The following is a 19,943-nucleotide window of genomic DNA, read 5'->3' on the forward strand; positions in this document are numbered from 1 at the left end:
CTTGAAAACGTCTGCCCTCTCCTGAACGGATATTAAGAGGACTGTAACATGGACCCATCCAGTTTGTCACTGCAGTCTATGAACCTGGCAGAGGGAACCAGTCCAAATGAGGCTGAACTGGAGGAAGAGTGGGACACAGATGAGGAACCTGAAGGTCGGTCAGAAATATATTGTTTGAAACCTCATGTTCAGGAATTTGCAAAGAAAATGGATACTTGTGATTCTGAGAAAAAAGTTCCACTAGAGGATTTTTTTTTCCTCAATAGTTGTTCACTGTTGGGTCAGAAGACTTAATGGTGATTCTACAAAAAATCCTTAGCCTGCATTTGACAAAAAGAAGACATGAGGCATTCTTGGCCCAGATAAATATGATAACAGTTGCATGAGACAGATGCAGATAAGCACAAGGTGTTATTATCTCAGCATGTCTAAGCATTGTGTGAGATTTCAGTGAATTCTCCCTTAAAACCTAAGTTTCAATGACTCTTTTTTGCACTTATCAGGAGAATGTTCTGAGCAACAAGAGAAAATAGCTACTCTCTCCACCATCTTTCCAACTGTTCTAAGAAACCTCTGAGTTATTAATGTTTTTTACTGTTTGATGTTATTTTTGCTACGGCCATCTGTGTTATTTTAGAGGCCAAGTCCAGCAGCAAGGACATGTCCACTGCAGAGCTGTATCTTCAGGCCTGTGAACTGGTGGGGGTTGTACCAGTCAGCTACTTCCTCAGAAACATAGGCCAATCCAACATCAATCTTAACCACTATGGCCTCGGCCCTTCAGGAGGAAAAGCACTTGCCATTGCCCTTGTGGTAAATGTCCCACTGTATTCACTGCCGTTGGCCACTAATACAATCATGAAACAAGCAGTAGCCTTCTCAATGCAAAAGAGATGTAATAACACTTTGGCAAATGAAAACACCTTTAATATACTCGATATGTGTAATATTCCTTCTTATGCCATAATAAGGATATCCACTTTTATCTACAGTGTTTTGATCCTTTGAAGTCCTACTGTATTCTTTGATAATTTAATTTCCTTGTTTTACACAACAAAACATATACATGCCTTATATCATGTTCAATAAAAAAAAAATTATATGCGGTCAAATACAAAAATTCGTGAGTCCCTAGTTAAATCTCTTAATTCTTTACAGACCGACATGTACACCTCCACTCTGGAACTGGCTGATAACTTCCTGCTGGCGGAGGGGACGAGATATATCGTGGAAATGCTGAGGACCAACTTCACTATTCAGAATCTGGTACTGGATTTCAAAAGTAATCAATCAATGATCTATCTATCTATCTGTCTGTCTGTCTGTCTGTCCGCCCGCCCACCTGCTGGGGTTGAGTTTAACAATCACCCAGTGAAGCACTGTAGATAATAACCCTGTCTGTCCAGTAGAGAGCAGCACAGCCTTCAAATCAGCTACAGTTCTTCTTTCTCTTGTAGGATCTCTCCGACAACCACCTCCAGTCCGCCGGAGCTGAGTGTTTGGCGAAGGTGCTGCTGGACAATATCTCCATCAAATCAATCAAACTGTCAGGTGCTGAAAACACTCTTCCCCTGTCCCTGCACCTGACTCTTAAACACTTGACCTTTTAATGAGATAATATAAGAAATGAAGGTCCAATGGTTCGTTTACAGGTAATGAATTCACAGAGGACGATGCCAAGTGGTTTGCAGAGGCTTTTTCAGTAAGTTCACGGACAACATATTGCACAAAGTACACAGACGTAAAGACAAATAAGCACCAGATTTAATCTGAACTGTGTTTAGAGCAACTACAGAGTGAAGGAGCTAGACCTGAGCCACAACCAGTTCTCTGGAAGAGGTGGGGAATATTTAGGACAAATGCTGGGTATGTACGTCTTTACATCAGTGATTACACATTCATTTGCTTTATTTACAGACAAAACAACCAATAAATACAAGTTAATTATCTTTCCATAGATATTAATGTAGGGTGACCAGATCTGAGATGGTGAAAAAGAGGGGGGGGGGGCGTGCAGACTGACTAACGGTAGCGCTACAGTTAGACCGTCCAATCCGAAGATTTTAGGCTACTTCGCCACGCCCCCTTCTCACTCAAGCGAACCAATCGGAGTAGGGGAGGGCGGGACTAGTTTGTGAACGAAACGCGTCTCGAAGTTCTTTGTAAGCTCTAGAAAAACAAAATCCCGGACATTTGTGAAATTCCGCCCCGACATTTTTTAAGTCTAAAAAAGAGGACCTGTCCGGGTAAAAGAGGACGTCTGGTCACCCTATATTAATGTAGGTATCAAAAGAAAAAAGATAAGATTATCCCATTGAAAGAAGTGGAAAAGCTAGTGGGAAAAAATGAAATTTATTTGTTACTAGTGTTCTCAGAACAGCTGACTGACCTCCCAAAGCCTTAAATGAAAGCAAGGAGTGGACTCACTAAACATATATTTTTTATTTAGTTGCTGCTGTTTCTGTGTAATTTCTTTTTAAATCTATGGCTTCTGAATTTTTCCTGATGCTGAAATATAAATAACCTGTACAAGAAGTTTAAATAAATGAAAGCTGGCTTTTGCACAGTAGTGTGCGTGTTGTTTACATAGTCACAGAAGAGAACATATTTTATTTATTTTGGTACAGCTAATAATGAGGGCATCGAGCTACTGGACCTAAGCTGGAATCACATCCGTATGAAGGGAGCCGTGGCTTTCTGCGCTGGTCTTAAGGTATGAAATATATACAAAACAATAAAAATAACATTTAATATATGAACATGAGCAGAATGATTTCTGAAAATATGCAAATATGTGTTGTCTTTAGAATAAGAATTGAACTTTTTTAGCCATGTTTTGCCTTGGCAAGTGACGAATTTTTAATAATTTACTATAGAAGATAAACAACACAAGTACACACACAGAATTACTGAATAAATTAGATATTAACAAAATAAAACTGTATAAATACACTAAAAATAATCTAAAGGGCAGATATAGAAGATGTGGGGAGCCAGAGAAGATTAATAATGAATTTCTATAGGAGCAGGGTTTATCAGCATGGAAGGAATTATTATTAAAGTTGCTTACTTAGTCGCTTATATTACTGTCGCTCACACTCACACATTCATACTGTCTTCCTGCCTTGTGCCCAGTGACTCTGAACTAATCCTAACCCTGAACAGGATGAAGTGATTACATAAATGAATGAATGAATGAATGCTGAGTATATTACAGTGTGTTTTGTGCACATTCCCAATATCAGGTCAATGTGACTTTGAAGCATTTGGACCTCTCTTGGAATGGCTTTGGTAATGAGGGAGCGCTGGCTTTGGGTGAAGCTCTGAAATTCAACAACACCTTAGTGTACCTGGACCTCAGTAACAACCGCATCACTAACGAAGGTGTAGGCATGCTCTGCAGAGGCCTTGAGGCCAATGACACACTCAGAACACTGAGGGTGAGTTTGGAGATTTGTGCGTTTTTTTAAATTGCTGTCCAGAAACACCCAGTATCTCCAAAATTGCAGTTGTAGCAGAAGGAAAAATATTTAGTTTAGCCTTTGTCCCAGGTCATTTGGGAAAATTTTGAATTTCTGCTGGTTCCTTCATTCTTTATGTCTCTGAAAGCTTTACGTTCTTTTGGACAATGATGAGAGTATTCAGTCAACTTTAAATGATTTGTCTTGTGAGAATGAATACATCTGTGTTTGTGATGGGACACAAAGTGAACTTAACTGTGGATTGTTTTGGCTCATATATTATTACATCAAACCTCTGTAAAACTTGCCTGAGTCACTTACACAAATATATTTGTTCTTCTGAATAGCCTGCAATATGCAGGTCATCCATAAACATGTTGTATGCCTTTGCAGCTGGCCTACAACTCTTTGACAGTGGAAGGGGCTCTGGCTTTGATCAGTGTTGTAAGGAACACTCCCAAAACTTCCATTGAGGATATCAACATATGTGTGAGTCTCATGTGTGGCACGAATGTGATTATACAACCCCAAGTCCAATGAAGTTGGGATGTTGTGTTAAGCATAAATAAAAATATGATGATTTGCAAATCCTTTTCAACCTACATTCAATTGAATACACTACAAAGACAAGATATTTAATGTTCACATGGATAAACTTTCTAGTTTCTTTGCAAATATTCACTCATTTTGAATTTGAGGCCTGCAACACGTTCCAAAAAAGTTGGGACAGGGGCACATTTACCACTGTGTTAAATCACCTTTCCTTTTAACAACACTCAGTAAGTGTTTGGGAACTGAGGACACTAATTGTTGAAGCTTTGTAAGTGGAATTCTTTCCAGTTCTTGCTTGATGTACAACTTCAGTTGCTCAATAGTCCGGGGCCTCCGTTATCATATTTTGTGCTTCATAATGCACCACACATTTTCAATGGGAGACAGGTGTGGACTGCAGGCAGGCCAGTCTAGTACCGTACTCTTTTACTTCGAAGCCACGCTGTTGTAACACATGCAGAATGTGGCTTGGTATTGTCTTGTTGAAGTAAGCAGGATGTCCCTGAAAAAGACGTTGATTGGATGGCAGCATATGTTGCTCCAAAACTTGTATGTACCTTTCAGCATTAATGGTGCCTTCACAGATGTGCAAGTTACCCATGCCATGGGCTCTAACACCCCCCAATACCATCAGAGATGCTGTCTTTTGAACTTTGCGCTGATAACAATCCGGACAGTCCTTTTCATCTTTGGCCCAGAGGACACGACGTCCATGATTTCCAAAAACAATTTGAAATGTGGACTCGTCAGACCACAGGACACTTTTCCACTTTGTGTCAGTCCATCTGAGATGAGCTCGGGTGGCATTTCTGGGTGTTGTTGATATGAGTGTTCTTTCACTTTGCATGGTAGAGTTTTAACTTGCACTTGTAGATGAAGCGACAAACCGTGTTCACTGACAATGGTTATCTGAAATGTTCCTGAGCCTGTGTGGTAATATCCGTTACTGCTTTTAATGCAGTGCCGTCTGAGGGATCGAAGCTCATAGGCATTCAGTATTGGTTTTCAGCCTTGCCGCTTACTTGCAGGGATTTCTCCAGATTTTCTGAATCTTTTAAAGATATTATGGACTGTAGATGATGAAATCCCTAAATTCCTTGCAATTGTACATTGAGAAACTTTGTTCTTAAACTGATGGATGATTTGCTCACGCAGTTGTTCACAAAGTGGTGAACCTCGCCCCGTCCTTGCTTGTGAACGACTGAGCCTTTGGGTGACACTCCCTTTTTTACCCAATCATGACACTCACCTGTTTCCAATTAACTGTTCACCTGTGGAATGTTCCAAACAGGTGTTTTTTGAGCATTCCTCCGCTTCCCCAGTCTTATTTTGCCCCTGTACCAACTTTGTTAGAACATGTTACAGGACTCAAATTTAAAATGAGTGAATATTTGGGGGGAAAAAACCAATGTTTATCCATTTGAACATGAAATATCTTGTCTTTGTAGTGTATTCAGTTTAATAAAGTTTGAAAAGGATTTGCAAATCATTGTTTTCTGTATTTATTTATGTTTTACACAACGTCCCAACTTCATTGGAACCAGCGTTGTACTTGGCAATAAAGAGGGAATATAACCCAGCTCTACATACAGGGGCAATATGTACTTTAGGCTTCCTAGCTGAAAGATTGCTTTCATGAAAGACATTCCAGGGCTTTTTGTTTTTGGTGCAGAATTCTGTGTAATATGTTTCTCAGCCGCATCTGTAATCTGAATACACACAATTCATTATGTGATTCATTAATAAATGTTTTCTTACTACAACTAACAGTTTTTAAACACGGATATCTCTTTTAAAAGACTACTGAAGCATTGCTATAGGATGCTGGTAAATTTTGTTATTGTGTGTGTGTGTGTGTTAAAGAATGTGCTGGTGAATGAAAACTTTGTGCAGCTCCTGGAGTTAACGTGCCAGGAACACCCCAATCTAGAGGTGCAGTATGGTGGAGTTGGGGGATTTATTGCTAAAAAACCTCCAAAGCGACCAGACCCTATGAAAGTTATTCAGGTACTAGAGGGATTATACATATAAAAATGGAATCAGAACACATTTAAGGAGCTCATAATTAAATTGAAGAAGTTTTTATACTGATTATCTGTCTAGACATATGATACAATATGTAGTGTTTGTTGGAAAATCGGTCAGTTTTGCAGTGTATATCACATTATGGCATGGTACAGTTTTTGATTATTATTGTGACACATGTTTCATTGAAAGGTGAATGATTAATTCATTAGAAATTTTACTTCATTGGATTTAGTGTAAAAGTAAAACTCAAAAAATTAGTCATGTTATGTAAATGTTCATATTTAATTTGAATATTATTTTTTGCTACAGCCCACAATATATATGCTCATGCATAATCTTCCTTTGTTTTTTAAGGACTACCTTGATGAACGCAAACTTCGCCTTTGGGATTTCTTCCGGAAAATTGATAAAGATGGGACAATGCATGTTCCAGTGTCAGAGTTCAGGAAAGCTGTCCAGGTAGGGACTCCGGTCTTACTCACTGACGTTTACTAAGGAATTCACTGTGGCTCAGTGTTCGGAATCAAATGGCATTGATTTTGTCTGTGTTTTATCTTTTGTTCTTTCATATCTTTGGCTTTTTTCTTTTCTGTTCCGCTTTTAAACAGACTGCCTTTGACTACCTTGGTTTTTAAGGCATAGTTTAACCTGTTACAGTGTGTCTTTCAAAGTCACTGTGTGCTATATTCTGTTCATTCATTACAGCAATCCAGCATCCCTCTGGACAGATTCCAGATCGAGGAGCTCATTCAGAGACTAGACCGAGAGGGAACAGGGAGTGTAGATTACAGGTGGGGTCATTTTTCTCACAGTAACAAATTCATTGTAAGGTCAATATTAAAATCACTCCAGTCCCTAAATAGCAGTGGTTCCCAATGAGGAGGAAGCTGTTGTCAGGAGTGGCAAACAAAGGAGATTCATAATGCATGTCACTTGTAATAAACTCCAATGTAATTGTGATTTGTCATTTTTTTTTTGGTTTGGTTCAATGGTACTATTTTAAAATAAGGTTTTTAAAATTTATTAAGGTTTACAAATTGCTTAGAAACCTGTTTACTACATGGCTATAAATTAGATTGTAAACATCTTAAAAGTTATTAATAATCATTTGTAACAATTACTTCTTTTCAACTAGCCCTTTTAAGAAGGACATTGTCCTTTTGTTTAAAATATATAATGTCTTCTAAAGATCAGTGATGCATTACAAAGCACAGTAATAACAGGAAAATCAATATTGCTTATTGATGATTTACAGGGGCTTGGCAGACACCAGGAAGCAGATGATGCGAGACCACCGGCGACAGCTGCGTAAGGTAGAGTCTCGTCAAAAAAAAGAGAAACAGAAGAGCGATCGAATCCTTAAAACCTTCCAGACAGCAGTGGAGGCAGTCACTCCACGCAGTTCCTTGGTCATTTCCCCCAGCGGAGCAAAAGATGACTCCAGCGGTCCACAGCCCTTCTTAGCCACACCCCTCAGCTCCTGGCACCACATCATCATGTCCACCAGTAGCCGCTACTCTGTTACTCACATGAGCACTGACCATGTGCACCTGCCCATGATACCAGTCCCAGCATCCTCCAGACCCCCCAGCTCTCCAGCCATGCGCTCCTACTCTCAGCCCAACCTGCTGGATAACAGCTCTCGGCCATTCCTCACCAAACCTGCATCTGCCCAGGGAATTCATTCCATCTCTAACCCCAGCCATGACACCAACAAACTCAGCCCACCTCTCAACCAACTGACCACATCGCGACCAGCACTGAACACAAGACCTAACGTTGCAGTGGTGTCCAAAGCCAAGACAAAGAAAAGTAGAAAGCGAGCAGAAAAATCTCCCAGGAGACAAAGTAGCAAAGCAAAGTAACATAAATGGTTACAGACTGCTACTGTACTATTACTGTAGTATGATTAATACAGACGAACATCTACAGATTGTATACATAACATATATTGATTTTGAAATCTGTATTTGACAAATGCTTTGAGTTACAGAGAAAGCATATAATATTAGAAAATACTTTGCACTGCCATTTAAAATTTTGGAACCACTTTATAAGTTTATAAGTATATAGCACTTTCTTGTGCTATAAGGTGACAATGTGGTGTCATTTTCACGATGGGGTTCTGGGGTTTTGGCTTCAATTCCTGCCTTGGGTCACTGTCTGTGAGGAAGTTGGTGTGTCCTTCCCTTACCTGTGTTGGTATTCTCTGGGCTTTCCAGTTTCCTAACACAGTCCAAAAACACATGTTGGTAGGTTGACTGGCAATTTAAAAGTGTCCATCAGTGTGAGTAAGTGAGTGAAGGTGTGAGTGTGTAATAAACTGGCACTCCATCCACGATGTGTTACTGTTTGGCACCCAGTGATTCCGGGAAGGTTCTGGACACATTGCAGTTTTTGAAGGAGTTAAGGCAGTTACAGAAAATGAATAAATGATTGAATGAATTTGTGCTATTATATTTTTAAAAACTTATTAAGAATTCAAATAAACTAGGCAGCAGAAGATATATTTATTAACTTCAAAACTCAGCCAGTCCACGTACAAACATGTTTTTGAATTGAGGAAGAACTGGGGCAACTAAAGGAAACCAATGCTGACATGGGGAGAACACACCAACATCCTCACACACACTGACTAGAGGTGAGGTTCAAACCCAGGACCCTGATATCTGAAGCTGACATTTTTAAGTGTCATTCTCTGTGTTATACAGCTTTGTCTATAATTTTAAAACATAATTTTAATGACTTTTCAGAAGCATGAATAGTTTACTGATAAATGTTTAACCGTATAATTGTTTATTCAGTGAGAAATGTGAAAAAATAATTTAGAGAATACATTTTCAATACTTTAAAACAGCAAAAATATATTTAGGACATTGCTGTCAAAAAGTAATATCTTTTAATATTTATATACCTCCTCAATATTTAGTACCTCCTCAAAATAAAACTTAAATAAAAGTATTATAGCAGATGCTTAAAAAACTACTAAAGGTCAGAGTAAGTCTAAAGTGCTGTAGTGGAACTTATTAATACATCTACCTTCTTTTAGCATAGAACCTGATGATGTTTTTTTCTCTTTTCTTCTTTTTTGTATAATTTGTGTCTAAAATATAATGCTTAGAAGGTAGTGGCTTTAACCTGGTTAACTTCAACATGACGTTCTTTATTTACAGCATAAAAAATTATATAATAATTAAATAATTTAATAATATATATATAATCTTTTCATGCTGTAAATAATGAACATGATGTCATGTTGAAGTTAACCAGTGAAGTATATTGATAAGTAGTTGGTTCTTAGTTGGTTTTAGGTAAAAAGGCAGTTGAGTATTCGGTTTCACCAAATTTGTGCTGCACAGTAAATTTTCCAGTGTTAAATCAACACTATTAGTGTAATAATTGAACACTCTCGGTGTTAAGTTAACACTAATAGTGTTGATTTAACACGGGTGAATCCACACATTACATGTAAATATGAATCCTCACCTCTGTGGATATGCAGTCTGTGGCAAGATGGGGAAAATGCAATATAAATGCACCTGTATTTTCTACTCAAGATAAGTGTGATGTTTGTTGGTCATAGAGTTTATTACATCACTTATGAACAGGATGTGTGCAGATTTTCGGCTGTTATAGGCAGTTACAGTGAGAAGAGCCCAGATGCTGGTTCGCTTGAGTTAAGACACAGCCTTTAAAAGCCACAGAGTCTGAAGCTCTGAAACAGAAGTTTAGAAGAATTTGACCTGATTCACAATGATCACAGCAATTATCTGTCTCTTCTTCCTAAGCTCAACCATTGCCTTGGAGGTAAGACATTACGCCAGTCATTTTCTACATCACTGTGGTGGTGCTTTCAGGAAAGTGATTTTCACCTCATTTGTTTCCCAAAGCCTGTGGATTTGTGGACTGGGAGGAATGGAACTGTGGGTCCTGAAGGGCAGTGCAGCTGTGAGGCCTTCCTGCCAGGCAGCACATTCCCAATCAGAGATCTAGAACAGCTGGAACAGACTACAGTACAGATCAGCCACAAACTGGAGCAGGAAATCATCAAGGTAAAGGAGAAGCTCGAACATTCCGTCCTTCATAATCTAGATTTAATACCTGGGGTCAGTAATTTTGTATTTAAAAGACTTTACTAATTCTTTTACACTTACCTAATTAAGTTCTTCTGATTCCTACAAACTCCTTGAGAAGTGGAAGATTTGGTCTTTGCCCTGTAATAACTTTATTTGTAACAATATTCTAATTCTGTTCTTTTCAAACTTCCTCTTGGCAGGTTGAGATGTATGAGGGCAAGCTTACAGTTTATATGGAGAAAGTTGTGAACCTCACAGTGTTGATCAAGATAATGGAGGACGATCCTGACTCCTACAGTGAGCTCTACATACAGGAAGTGAAGATTCAGATCAAGCAGGTAGAGGCTCTGATTGTCGAGCTTCAAGCCTCCATTCAGAAGTCTTCCTCAGTGCTTGTCATCCTTCGCAAAGAGGTAAAGTATTAATGTGAATTTGACTTAATATAGTTATTCATTTTACTCAACATACATTTTCACAAAAAGCCTAAACTACTAACTTGTCGTAAACGAACTTGTCTCCATGCCTAAACTACAAAAGCCCTTTGTCCCTGACCGTTGTCCTTGCAAATTTACTGAAAACAAACTGCTTTCCTTTCAGATCACCTCTATAATTGTCGAGCTGACACGACTGGAGACTGTCTACGACAAGAACCTGGTTTTAGTGACACGAAGAGAATACATCAAGCTTCAGCAGAAACTGGAAGAGTGCGAGAGACGCCACAATGAAATCTTTAACCCTAACATTGGTAAATATTTACCACATTCTTATATTTTTGTATGTTTTCTATTTGAGTCCATTGCTGAACTATTGTTCCTTGTTTATTTTTCATAGGATCTTGCAGCCACGAAGGTATTTTGAGACTGAGCAAACCCATCATCAGCCAGCTGAATGCAAATCTGAACACAGGTTACAAGTACGGAGGATGGGGCAAAGATTCAAATCCTCTGCCTGGTTCTGAAAACATGTATTGGTACTCTGCTTCCACTGGCACGGTGGTCAGATACATTAGTAGATATTTAGATTATTACAGACTGATCATGAGACAGCCAATGAAAACTTATGATCTCTATGCTTCAAAGGATTGGCAAGGCATAGGTAATAATTACATTGTCCGTTCTAACATCTTTTATTATCAGTTCTCCAACCCTTTCAGCATGGCCAAGTACAATTTGACCAGTCAGACAGTAGAGTACAGGGTGGTACCAATGGCAACCAACAGATTCTCCTACCATTATTCAGCCAGTCAGAACCTGGACTTTGCTGCTGATGAGAAGGGACTATGGGTAATGTACGCTACAGAGGAATCTAAGGGTAAACTGGTGTTGGCAAAGATAGATGAGGCGGCTTTTGCTCTTAAGGAAGTGTGGCAGACCAGTGTCTTTAAGCCTGCTGTGGGCAATGCCTTTATAGTGTGTGGAGTCCTTTATGCCACAAGATCTGTAGACATCCACACAGAGGAGATCTTTTACACTTATGACACTAACACAAGAAAGGAGAGCTATGTCAGCATCCCCTTTGAGAAATTCCAGGAGAATTACGTGTACCTGGATTACAACCCCACTGATCAGAAACTCTACATGTACAACGATGGTTACTATGTCAGTTATCATCTTTGGTTCAAGCAAAACAACCAACCAAATGAACCCAAGCACTTGATCGAAAACATTACTGATTGAAGTACATTTGAAAAGACATGTCATTTTTGATGTATGTACTGGGAGACACAGAAGTTCAATATACTTGCAATTTGCATTCATGATAATAAAAATCATATGAGCATTATACCTGGGTGAATCGTGTATTTTATATTATATTTAACTGTGTTCAGACAAGAGTTTGTTACTTGTCTAGATTATTATTCCTTCTGAAATCTTTCTCTTAATCCACAATCACATCCAAAATGTGTTTTGTTGAGAAATTTCTATGTTCTCATGTAACATAATCTGTGGCTCTGACAATAGTTAAAATGTCTTTAAACTTAACCATAAAAGAACATAATCTGTAATGATAAACATCCTAAACATGTTGTTTGAATATAAGATTAAAATTATGTGTAAAAGATAATCAGAATGTAGTTTTAGGGGAATTTACTCTATTTGGATTGTTCTTATCTGTAATTGTTAATTGTCCTCAAAAAGATGGTTCTTTCGTGTGTAAACACAATTTGTCTAATGTCCAAAATAAAAAAATAAATCACATTTCCAGCAGATGTGGCAAACATTTAGTACTGTAACCATAATGGCAAACTAAGTAAATAAAATGCTTTATTCCTAAAATAACCCAGAAAGACGTGAGTACTTTTAACTTATCATTACCAGAGTGCCAATAGTGGAGCTCATTGTGAAGAACATAAATTAAATTTTAAAAACGCACTTTAAGTAATTTATTTCCTATATGCACAGTATGTCATATACATGAATGGATTGAGACTGACCACATATTTTAACTTCCTGGAAAACTAAAAATGTAAAAATCCATATACTAATATTCACATGCTTCTCCTGTAGGTTTAACCCCCAGTGCCAGTTCCAGGCCAGTATTTGGATACTCCTGAATTAGTCTGGGCATGCATTTTTAACAAATAAACAAGACATCAATCACATACAACAATATAAATAAATATAACTAACCATGCTTTAGTAATATGTTTTTCATGATAAGGGTCACATTCAAATACACTTTCAAATTCAGCCCCCTGACTTAAACATAGCCAAGTAATCAGTATTCCACTTTTCCACCATACGCAGCTGTCTCCTCAATATCCTCAGAAGTAGCTCTTGGATAGAGAGTGACCATGGCTGGGGTGATTTATATATGTGAGAAGTTTACACTGATGTGGAGACGAACATTTGGTTGTTAGAAAGCATAAGCTGCTGTTAATGTTTCACCTTATTCTGGTAAATCCCTGTTTATTTCACCATACAATGCCAGGCCTCATTCTGAGGCCACAGACAGTCACCTGGAGCGAGACTCGAACCCGCAACCTCCAGGACCCTGGAACTGTGTGATTGTGACACTACCTGCTGTGACACAGGGCCACCCTTGCTTAAAATTCTTATATTAAATAAATATTTTATTATTTAAAAAACACAGTCAAGTCATGCAGTGAAAACAATGGATAGTTTATCTTTGTGCTTTTGACTCACTCATCCTGTTATTGCAATAATGTGGCATTACAAGTGTTCTTCACCAGTTTTTAGCTTTTTTAGATTTATTATCTTAATTTACACAGAGAAGTTTTTCAGCTGTTCTTACTGTGTTTGTCGGTTTACAAATATTATGGCCTGCATTTACAATTTGGTCTATGATGATGCAACACCGTAGCTATTGCACATTATAAATATATTATCAGATGTTACATGTGGTGCATTTCTCATTCATCTCATATGTGTTGTAAATGGCTGATGACGTTTGTTCCCAAACAAAGCACAAATTAGCACGGCTTTAGACTCTTGAGCAAACACAAATGTGTTCCAGAGTACTAAGAGTGAGTTTATTGCAAATCTTTATGTGCATGTTAGCAATAAGTGTGGGAATTCAAAAGATGTTCAGGATGTACTCTGATAACTGCACCTTTAAAAGACGGACGGTCTGTGAGAGTCAGAGCCACTCACTGAAGAAAACCTGAGACAAAATGCATCTCATTCTTCTGCTTGTTTTTTTTGTCAGCCCTGCATACGCCTGGCTAGTAGGTCTTTATTTTTTTTTTTAGAAGTATACCGAGGAGAATAGGAACTAGATATATTTACTTAAGTAAAATACTGAGGATTTCTAAATGGTAATATTTTATACCTCTACTCAAATATTAGTGAGTAAAGGAACAGACACTTTACTCAGTTACAATTTAGCCTTAGGGCGGCACGGTGGCGCAGCAGGTAGTGTCGCAGTCACACAGCTCCAGGGGCCTGGAGGTTGTGGGTTCGATTCCCGCTCCGGGTGACTGTCTGTGAGGAGTTGGTGTGTTCTCCCCGTGTCCGCGTGGGTTTTCTCCGGGTGCTCCGGTTTCCTCCCACAGTCCAAAAACACACGTTGCAGGTGGATTGGCGACTCGAAAGTGTCCGTAGGTGTGTGTGTGAGTGAATGTGTGTGTGTCTGTGTTGCCCTGTGAAGGACTGGCGTCCCCTCCAGGGTGTATTCCCGCCTTGCGCCCAATGATTCCAGGTAGGCTCTGGACCCCCCGCGACCCTAAATTGGATAAGCGGTTACAGATAATGAATGAATGAATGAATGAATTTAGCCTTAGTTTATAAAATTAGTTTAGATTTTGTGTTTAAGGTGATTCGGATATGTTGTCGTGCTACTATTTAATTAGACACACCTCTGACTTAGAATTAGTATTTTATTATCCAAAATAGACTAAAAACGTAAGAACAGAGTTGTAAATATTTAAATTTCTAAGCTGAGAAATGCTTCATGTATTCGTCTGCTGTTTTTGTAATGGTGCCTTTTCTACAGGTATTTAATACTTATAAGTTTATTATTACTTAGATTTTCTTCACATCATTTCAAATTCTACACTTCCAAACTGGAAGGACTTTGTTTTTAACTGCATTCAACAGATTTTGAGTTCAATATGCATATTAAGATTCTAAGATATTATTTCTGTTAAATTAGCTGACAGATAACTTTGTTTTTTGTACTTCTACGATGAGGGGTACCCAGTTGCTATTACAAACTACTTTTATATGGATATGGATTTAGGCTACTCTACCTACCTCTGATGTTTTATAGATTAGATTTAATGAGTAGGTTAAGTCCACTTGTTTCTTGTCTTCATTTTTTCAGCCTTTGGAGGACTGGGGGTCAGGAAATGTGACCAGCTCTGTGGGAGGCTCTGGCCAGTGTGTCTGCCATGTGTTCTTACCTGACATCACATTCCCTGCAAACCGTGTGGAAAGTGTCCAAATATCTTCTAATCAACTGACTGTGGATGTTGAACTCCATATCAACAAGGTGCGACCTGCTGCTATAAATGCACTAGTAGATGCTAATTCCGTCCCTTTTTAGACATTACCTTTCTCTTGCCATATAATGGTTAAATATATTTTCTTGTCCACAGCTCATTAGTTTCAAGGGCCAGCTTGTTGTTCTTCTCGAGGAACTCTCCAACTTGACCATACGTTTGGAGGTTGTGGAAAGTGGGCCTGATAAATACATCAAACTGGAATTTGAGCTGTTGAAAATTGAGCTGCGACAGTTTGAAGCTCTGGTCACAGAACTGAAAGGGTCCTTCAACTCCTCTTCCCCAGCATTCGATAGCCTTTACAATGAGGCAAGAACTTTTTACAATTCATCTGTTCCATGCTTTGTATAAGGTTTTAAAGCTTGTTTCAAAAAGGTCTATTAATGAACTTTCATTTTCTGAATTTGAGATACACATGATATATGAGTCATATCAGTATCTGCAGAGAATTGTCTCTACATAGTATTCCCATCAGATGTGTTTAGATATGTTTATGGCACCGTACATTTTTCTTAATGTTAATCCAGGTATGTTTAATCAATGTTTATACATATATGAGGGTCAAATATTTAAACATGAGCAGCTTTATCAAATATGTAAGAGTAGATTTACCATGCAGTTTGGTAATGTTAGCTAACAAATGCACACTTTGGGGGAATGAGGTGTGAGAGGGGAGGCCATCTTACTCCCTCAGGGAGAGAAAGGCCAGTTATGCTCTGTTGGTCCTCTGAACATAGATGACAGGTGCATGAACTCTCAGGAGGTCATCAGCAAAAGTTTCAGGATCTAGTTTGTAGCTAAAGGAACTTTAGCTGAACTGGATTAAAGCTAAATGCAAGCAGTAAACAAACTGAAAATGTCTAATACATATCTTTTAAAGATTCACAATATGAGCATTATTGTTGATCAACTGGAAAGCTACGACCAGAGCAACTTAGAGGTGATTCGGATTGAGTTCGCCAAGCTTCAGAAAAAGCTGGAGAAATGCAGGGATGACCAAGATGACTTCTCCAATGCACAGACTGGTAATGTTTCATAACAGTTCTACTTAAAAAAAAAGATTTAATATCAGATGTTTACATGTAATTTTATAGCACAACTGGTAGCACTGCTGCTATACACATGACAGAGTAGGCTTCAGTTCCCTTTCTGGAAGGAACAACATGATATGTCAGTAAGAGTCCTTAAGCAGACTCCTAATGCTGCAACAGACTACATTTGTAACATGATTTTAAGAAAACTGTAAGTCTCTATGGACAATAGAATTATATGTAAGGAAACAGCCGAGCACTAAATACAGACTTGACTGATCTTCATTAAAAATGTTAACTATATTCACTTTGCATTTTCTTCTCAGGATCCTGCAAGCATGGTGGTATCCTGAGAGTTGGAAAACCTGTTGTCAGCCAGTTGAATGCTAATCTAAATACTGGCTACATATATGGAGGGTGGGGAAAAGATACTAAGCCTCTGCCTGGTTCTGAAAACATGTATTGGTACTCTGCTTCCACTAATACACAGGTCAGATATATTACGACTTATTCAGACTATTACAGACTGATACTAAGACAGTCAATGAAAACGTATGACCTCTACACTTCAAAGGATTGGCGAGGCTTAGGCAATAATTACATTGTCCGTGCTAATGTATGGTATTACCAGTTCTCAAACCCTTTCAGCATGGCCAAGTATAATTTGACCAGTCAGACAGTAGCATACAGGGTGGTGCCAATGGCTAGCAGCAGATTCTCCTACCATTATTCGGCCAATCAGAACCTGGACTTTGCAACTGATGAGAAGGGATTATGGGTAACGTATGCTACAGAGGAATCAAAGGGTAAACTGGTGCTGGGGAGGATAGACGAGGAAGCTTTTGCACTGTCAGCGGTTTATGAAACCAGTGTCTTCAAACAATCTGTAACTAATGCCTTCATGATTTGTGGAGTTCTTTATGTTACAAGATCTGTAGACATCCACAAAGAGGAAATCTTCTATACTTACGACACTAATGCAAGAAAAGAAAGTTACATTAGCATTCCCTTTGAGAAGTTCCAGGAGAATTACATGTACCTTGATTACAACCCCACTGATCAGAAACTCTACATGTACAACAATGGCTACTATGTCTCATATAATGTGAAGTTCAAGAGTGCCTAGTGCTCTGGCAGCTTTATTAAAAATGTCTGCTGAAATCTGTAAGCTCCTTTCATTATCTATTTGAATCATATGCACCTATAAGGTGTTGTCTTTTGGGAAATAAACTGATTTGAAGCATTACTACTTCTGTGTTCATCTTTAATTACATTCATTGTTAATGGTCTTTGATTTTTTGTTGTGATTGTTCATATTTATTTTTGATCCCTATATATTATCCGTACTGTAATAAGACATCACTGTTTAATTTACACATTTTCTAAACCATTCACATCCTCTACGGGGAATAAACTTAAAACTTTGACAGTTTCTTAAATTTTTGTGCAATCATTCTATTATTTGATCATTTTAATTTATTTGTTACATTCAGAAAATATTTTTAATTGTGTATTAAAGTGTGCTGAGCCTGTGCAATAATATTCTGTTAAAATATCAACATATTTGACATATCAACATATCTGTGAGGAGTGTGGGGTGTTCTCCCTGTGTCTGTGTGGGTTTCCTCCGGGTGACTGTCTTTGAGGAGTGTGGTGTGTTCTCCTTGTGTCTGCGTGGGTTTCCTCCGGGTGACTGTCTTTGAGGAGTGTGGTGTGTTCTCTCTGTGTCTGCGTGGGTTTCCTCCGGGTGACTATCTGTGAGGAGTGTGGTGTGTTCTCCTTGTGTCTGCGTGGGTTTCCTCCGGGTGACTGTCTGTGAGGAGTGTGGTGTGTTCTCCCTGTGTCTGCGTGGGTTTCCTCCAGGTGACTGTCTGTGAGGAGTGTGGTGTGTTCTCCCCGTGTCTGCGTGGGTTTCATCCGGGTGACTGTCTGTGAGGAGTGTGGTGTGTTCTCCCTGTGTCTGTGTGGGTTTCCTCCGGGTGACTGTCTGTGAGGAGTGTGGTGTGTTCTCCCTGTGTCTGTGTGGGTTTCCTCCGGGTGTTTGGGTTTCCACCCACGGTCCAAAAACAAATGTTGGTAGGTGGATTGGTGACTCAAAAAATTGTCCGTAGGTGTGAGTGAATGTGTGTGTGTTGCCCTATGAAGGACTGGCGCTCCTTCCAGGGTGTGTTCCTGCCTTGTGCCCTATGATTCTGGGTAGGCTCCGGACCCACCTGTTGCAGATAATGAATGAATCAGTTTCCTTCATCACAAAATTAATGTTTTACTGCAGTTTTTGAATCCTATAACACTGCCAGACAGCAACGAACTAATAAAAAGTACATGTTCTGAGGTCACCACTGGAACAACAAGACAGCAAAAAACCAATAGCTGGAAACACTGAAATTATAAATAACTGAGCAGTCAAATACAATTTTCCTTATAGCTTGCAGACAAAATGTGATCAGCCAAGACGTGTTTGTTGATCTGCCTTATATGATTTGCACTGCAGATAAAAAAATATGTGGTCCTTTCATTCGTTACAGTGGCTATATAATTACATGTAAATATATGCATGCAGGTAATTGTCTATTAAGCCTGATGTAATATGAAAGTGCTGGGCTGACCTGCTGTGCTAGGCTGAAGAAATATGGATTTTGTGATGTCACAAAACTTGGAATTCAAATTGAGTTGTTTATAGCCTACATTTCATATATGGAGTTTTGGACAAAATAATAATAATAATAAAGTTTTTCTAATTGATGAACCTTTTATTAAAGAGGTAGAACGTTGATTTTACTCATTTTTCTGACATAATTCTCTATATGAGGCACTGAGAGCTGGCCAGTTACTTAGGAATATCTTGTATCGTTTAATGGACAATCAACAAAGGGAAGAAGAAAAAATTCAAACAGACTAAATTAAAATAGAAAATATGTTACATGCTTACTGCAGTTCTTTGTGGTAGACGGCAGTGTTTTTTTTTAGATGAGAAGTTAAATAGAGAGTGAAATGAATCGAAGGGGTGTGATACATCAGCTGTATTTTATGTAAACTGACACCTCACTGCCTTCTTGTATTTTCAGCTTTTTCCCTCCTCTCTGTTCTCTCAGAGTCTTCCTGGACCCAGCTGGAGTCTGCAAATGCAGTAATTACCCACTCCCACAAGACCATGCACCTCCATGACATCCCTGACATCCTACACCATTACCCCCCACCCCCATCCGCCCATCATCTTAAATTGATGAATGCATTTTCATTGTCATTCTGTGAGTTAAAATATATTAGAGCAATGGCAGAGCAGATATTTGTCAAATATATTTCTACCATTAATCAGCCATTTTGTTTCTAGCATACTGAAATGTGTGTGCTTGCCTTTCTCTGCCATTGTGCCTTTAAGGTCAAATGAACTGACAACTGAATTTCACCCCCAAAATAAATAAGACAAAAAGGAGACAATATTTCTTTGGTAGTTACATATTTTTTTCTGTTGTGATAATCCGTGTTAATGAAAACAAATTAATATTTTTAAATGTCTACGCCGTTTATTTGTTTGTTACAATGTTACAATTAACATCTTGAAAACAATACATTCCAAGTTTTTAGAATATCTGTTATGTTTTTAAGAGTACGGTTTCAAGTAGTGACACTTTAAAAGTATATGGATATTTACACTTATATAATTTAATAGTGATTTAATTTAAAAGTGTGAGTGAATGATTGTAAATAATTTGTATCAATTGTAATTTTGTTAGTACATTTGTATTTATGCAATATATCATGTATGTTTTTATGTAATTAATTTTATGCGTTATATATTTATAGTAATGTATGTTTATTCCCTCGTGTGGTG

At 38.4% G+C, this 19,943-nt stretch overlaps 3 protein-coding genes across 3 annotated transcripts; all 3 read left to right on the forward strand.

The window, feature by feature from the left end:
- The first annotated feature begins 48 nt into the window (after positions 1-48).
- On the forward strand, positions 49-8,701 carry LOC136672265 (leucine-rich repeat-containing protein 74A). Its single transcript, XM_066648287.1, has 13 exons — positions 49-154; positions 638-813; positions 1,159-1,266; positions 1,458-1,551; positions 1,653-1,702; positions 1,785-1,866; positions 2,628-2,713; positions 3,246-3,440; positions 3,855-3,950; positions 5,877-6,020; positions 6,396-6,500; positions 6,747-6,832; positions 7,297-8,701. Exons 1-13 carry the CDS (start codon positions 49-51, stop codon positions 7,904-7,906), a joined length of 1,938 nt encoding a protein of 645 aa, XP_066504384.1. The 3' UTR covers positions 7,907-8,701.
- Positions 8,702-9,402: 701 nt separating this feature from the next.
- olfm4.1 (olfactomedin 4, tandem duplicate 1) lies at positions 9,403-11,834 on the forward strand. The gene is made up of 5 exons (XM_066644303.1): positions 9,403-9,848; positions 9,932-10,093; positions 10,318-10,530; positions 10,715-10,862; positions 10,949-11,834. The coding sequence occupies exons 1-5, from the start codon at positions 9,795-9,797 to the stop codon at positions 11,791-11,793; spliced, it is 1,422 nt and encodes a 473-aa protein (XP_066500400.1). The 5' UTR covers positions 9,403-9,794; the 3' UTR covers positions 11,794-11,834.
- Positions 11,835-13,751: 1,917 nt separating this feature from the next.
- On the forward strand, positions 13,752-17,237 carry olfm4.2 (olfactomedin 4, tandem duplicate 2). The gene is made up of 5 exons (XM_066662396.1): positions 13,752-13,805; positions 14,903-15,070; positions 15,177-15,389; positions 15,961-16,105; positions 16,438-17,237. The coding sequence occupies exons 1-5, from the start codon at positions 13,752-13,754 to the stop codon at positions 17,235-17,237; spliced, it is 1,380 nt and encodes a 459-aa protein (XP_066518493.1).
- The last annotated feature ends 2,706 nt before the right edge of the window (positions 17,238-19,943 follow it).

The sequence above is a fragment of the Hoplias malabaricus genome, chromosome 1 (genome assembly GCF_029633855.1).
Source record: "Hoplias malabaricus isolate fHopMal1 chromosome 1, fHopMal1.hap1, whole genome shotgun sequence".
NCBI lineage: Eukaryota > Metazoa > Chordata > Actinopteri > Characiformes > Erythrinidae > Hoplias > Hoplias malabaricus.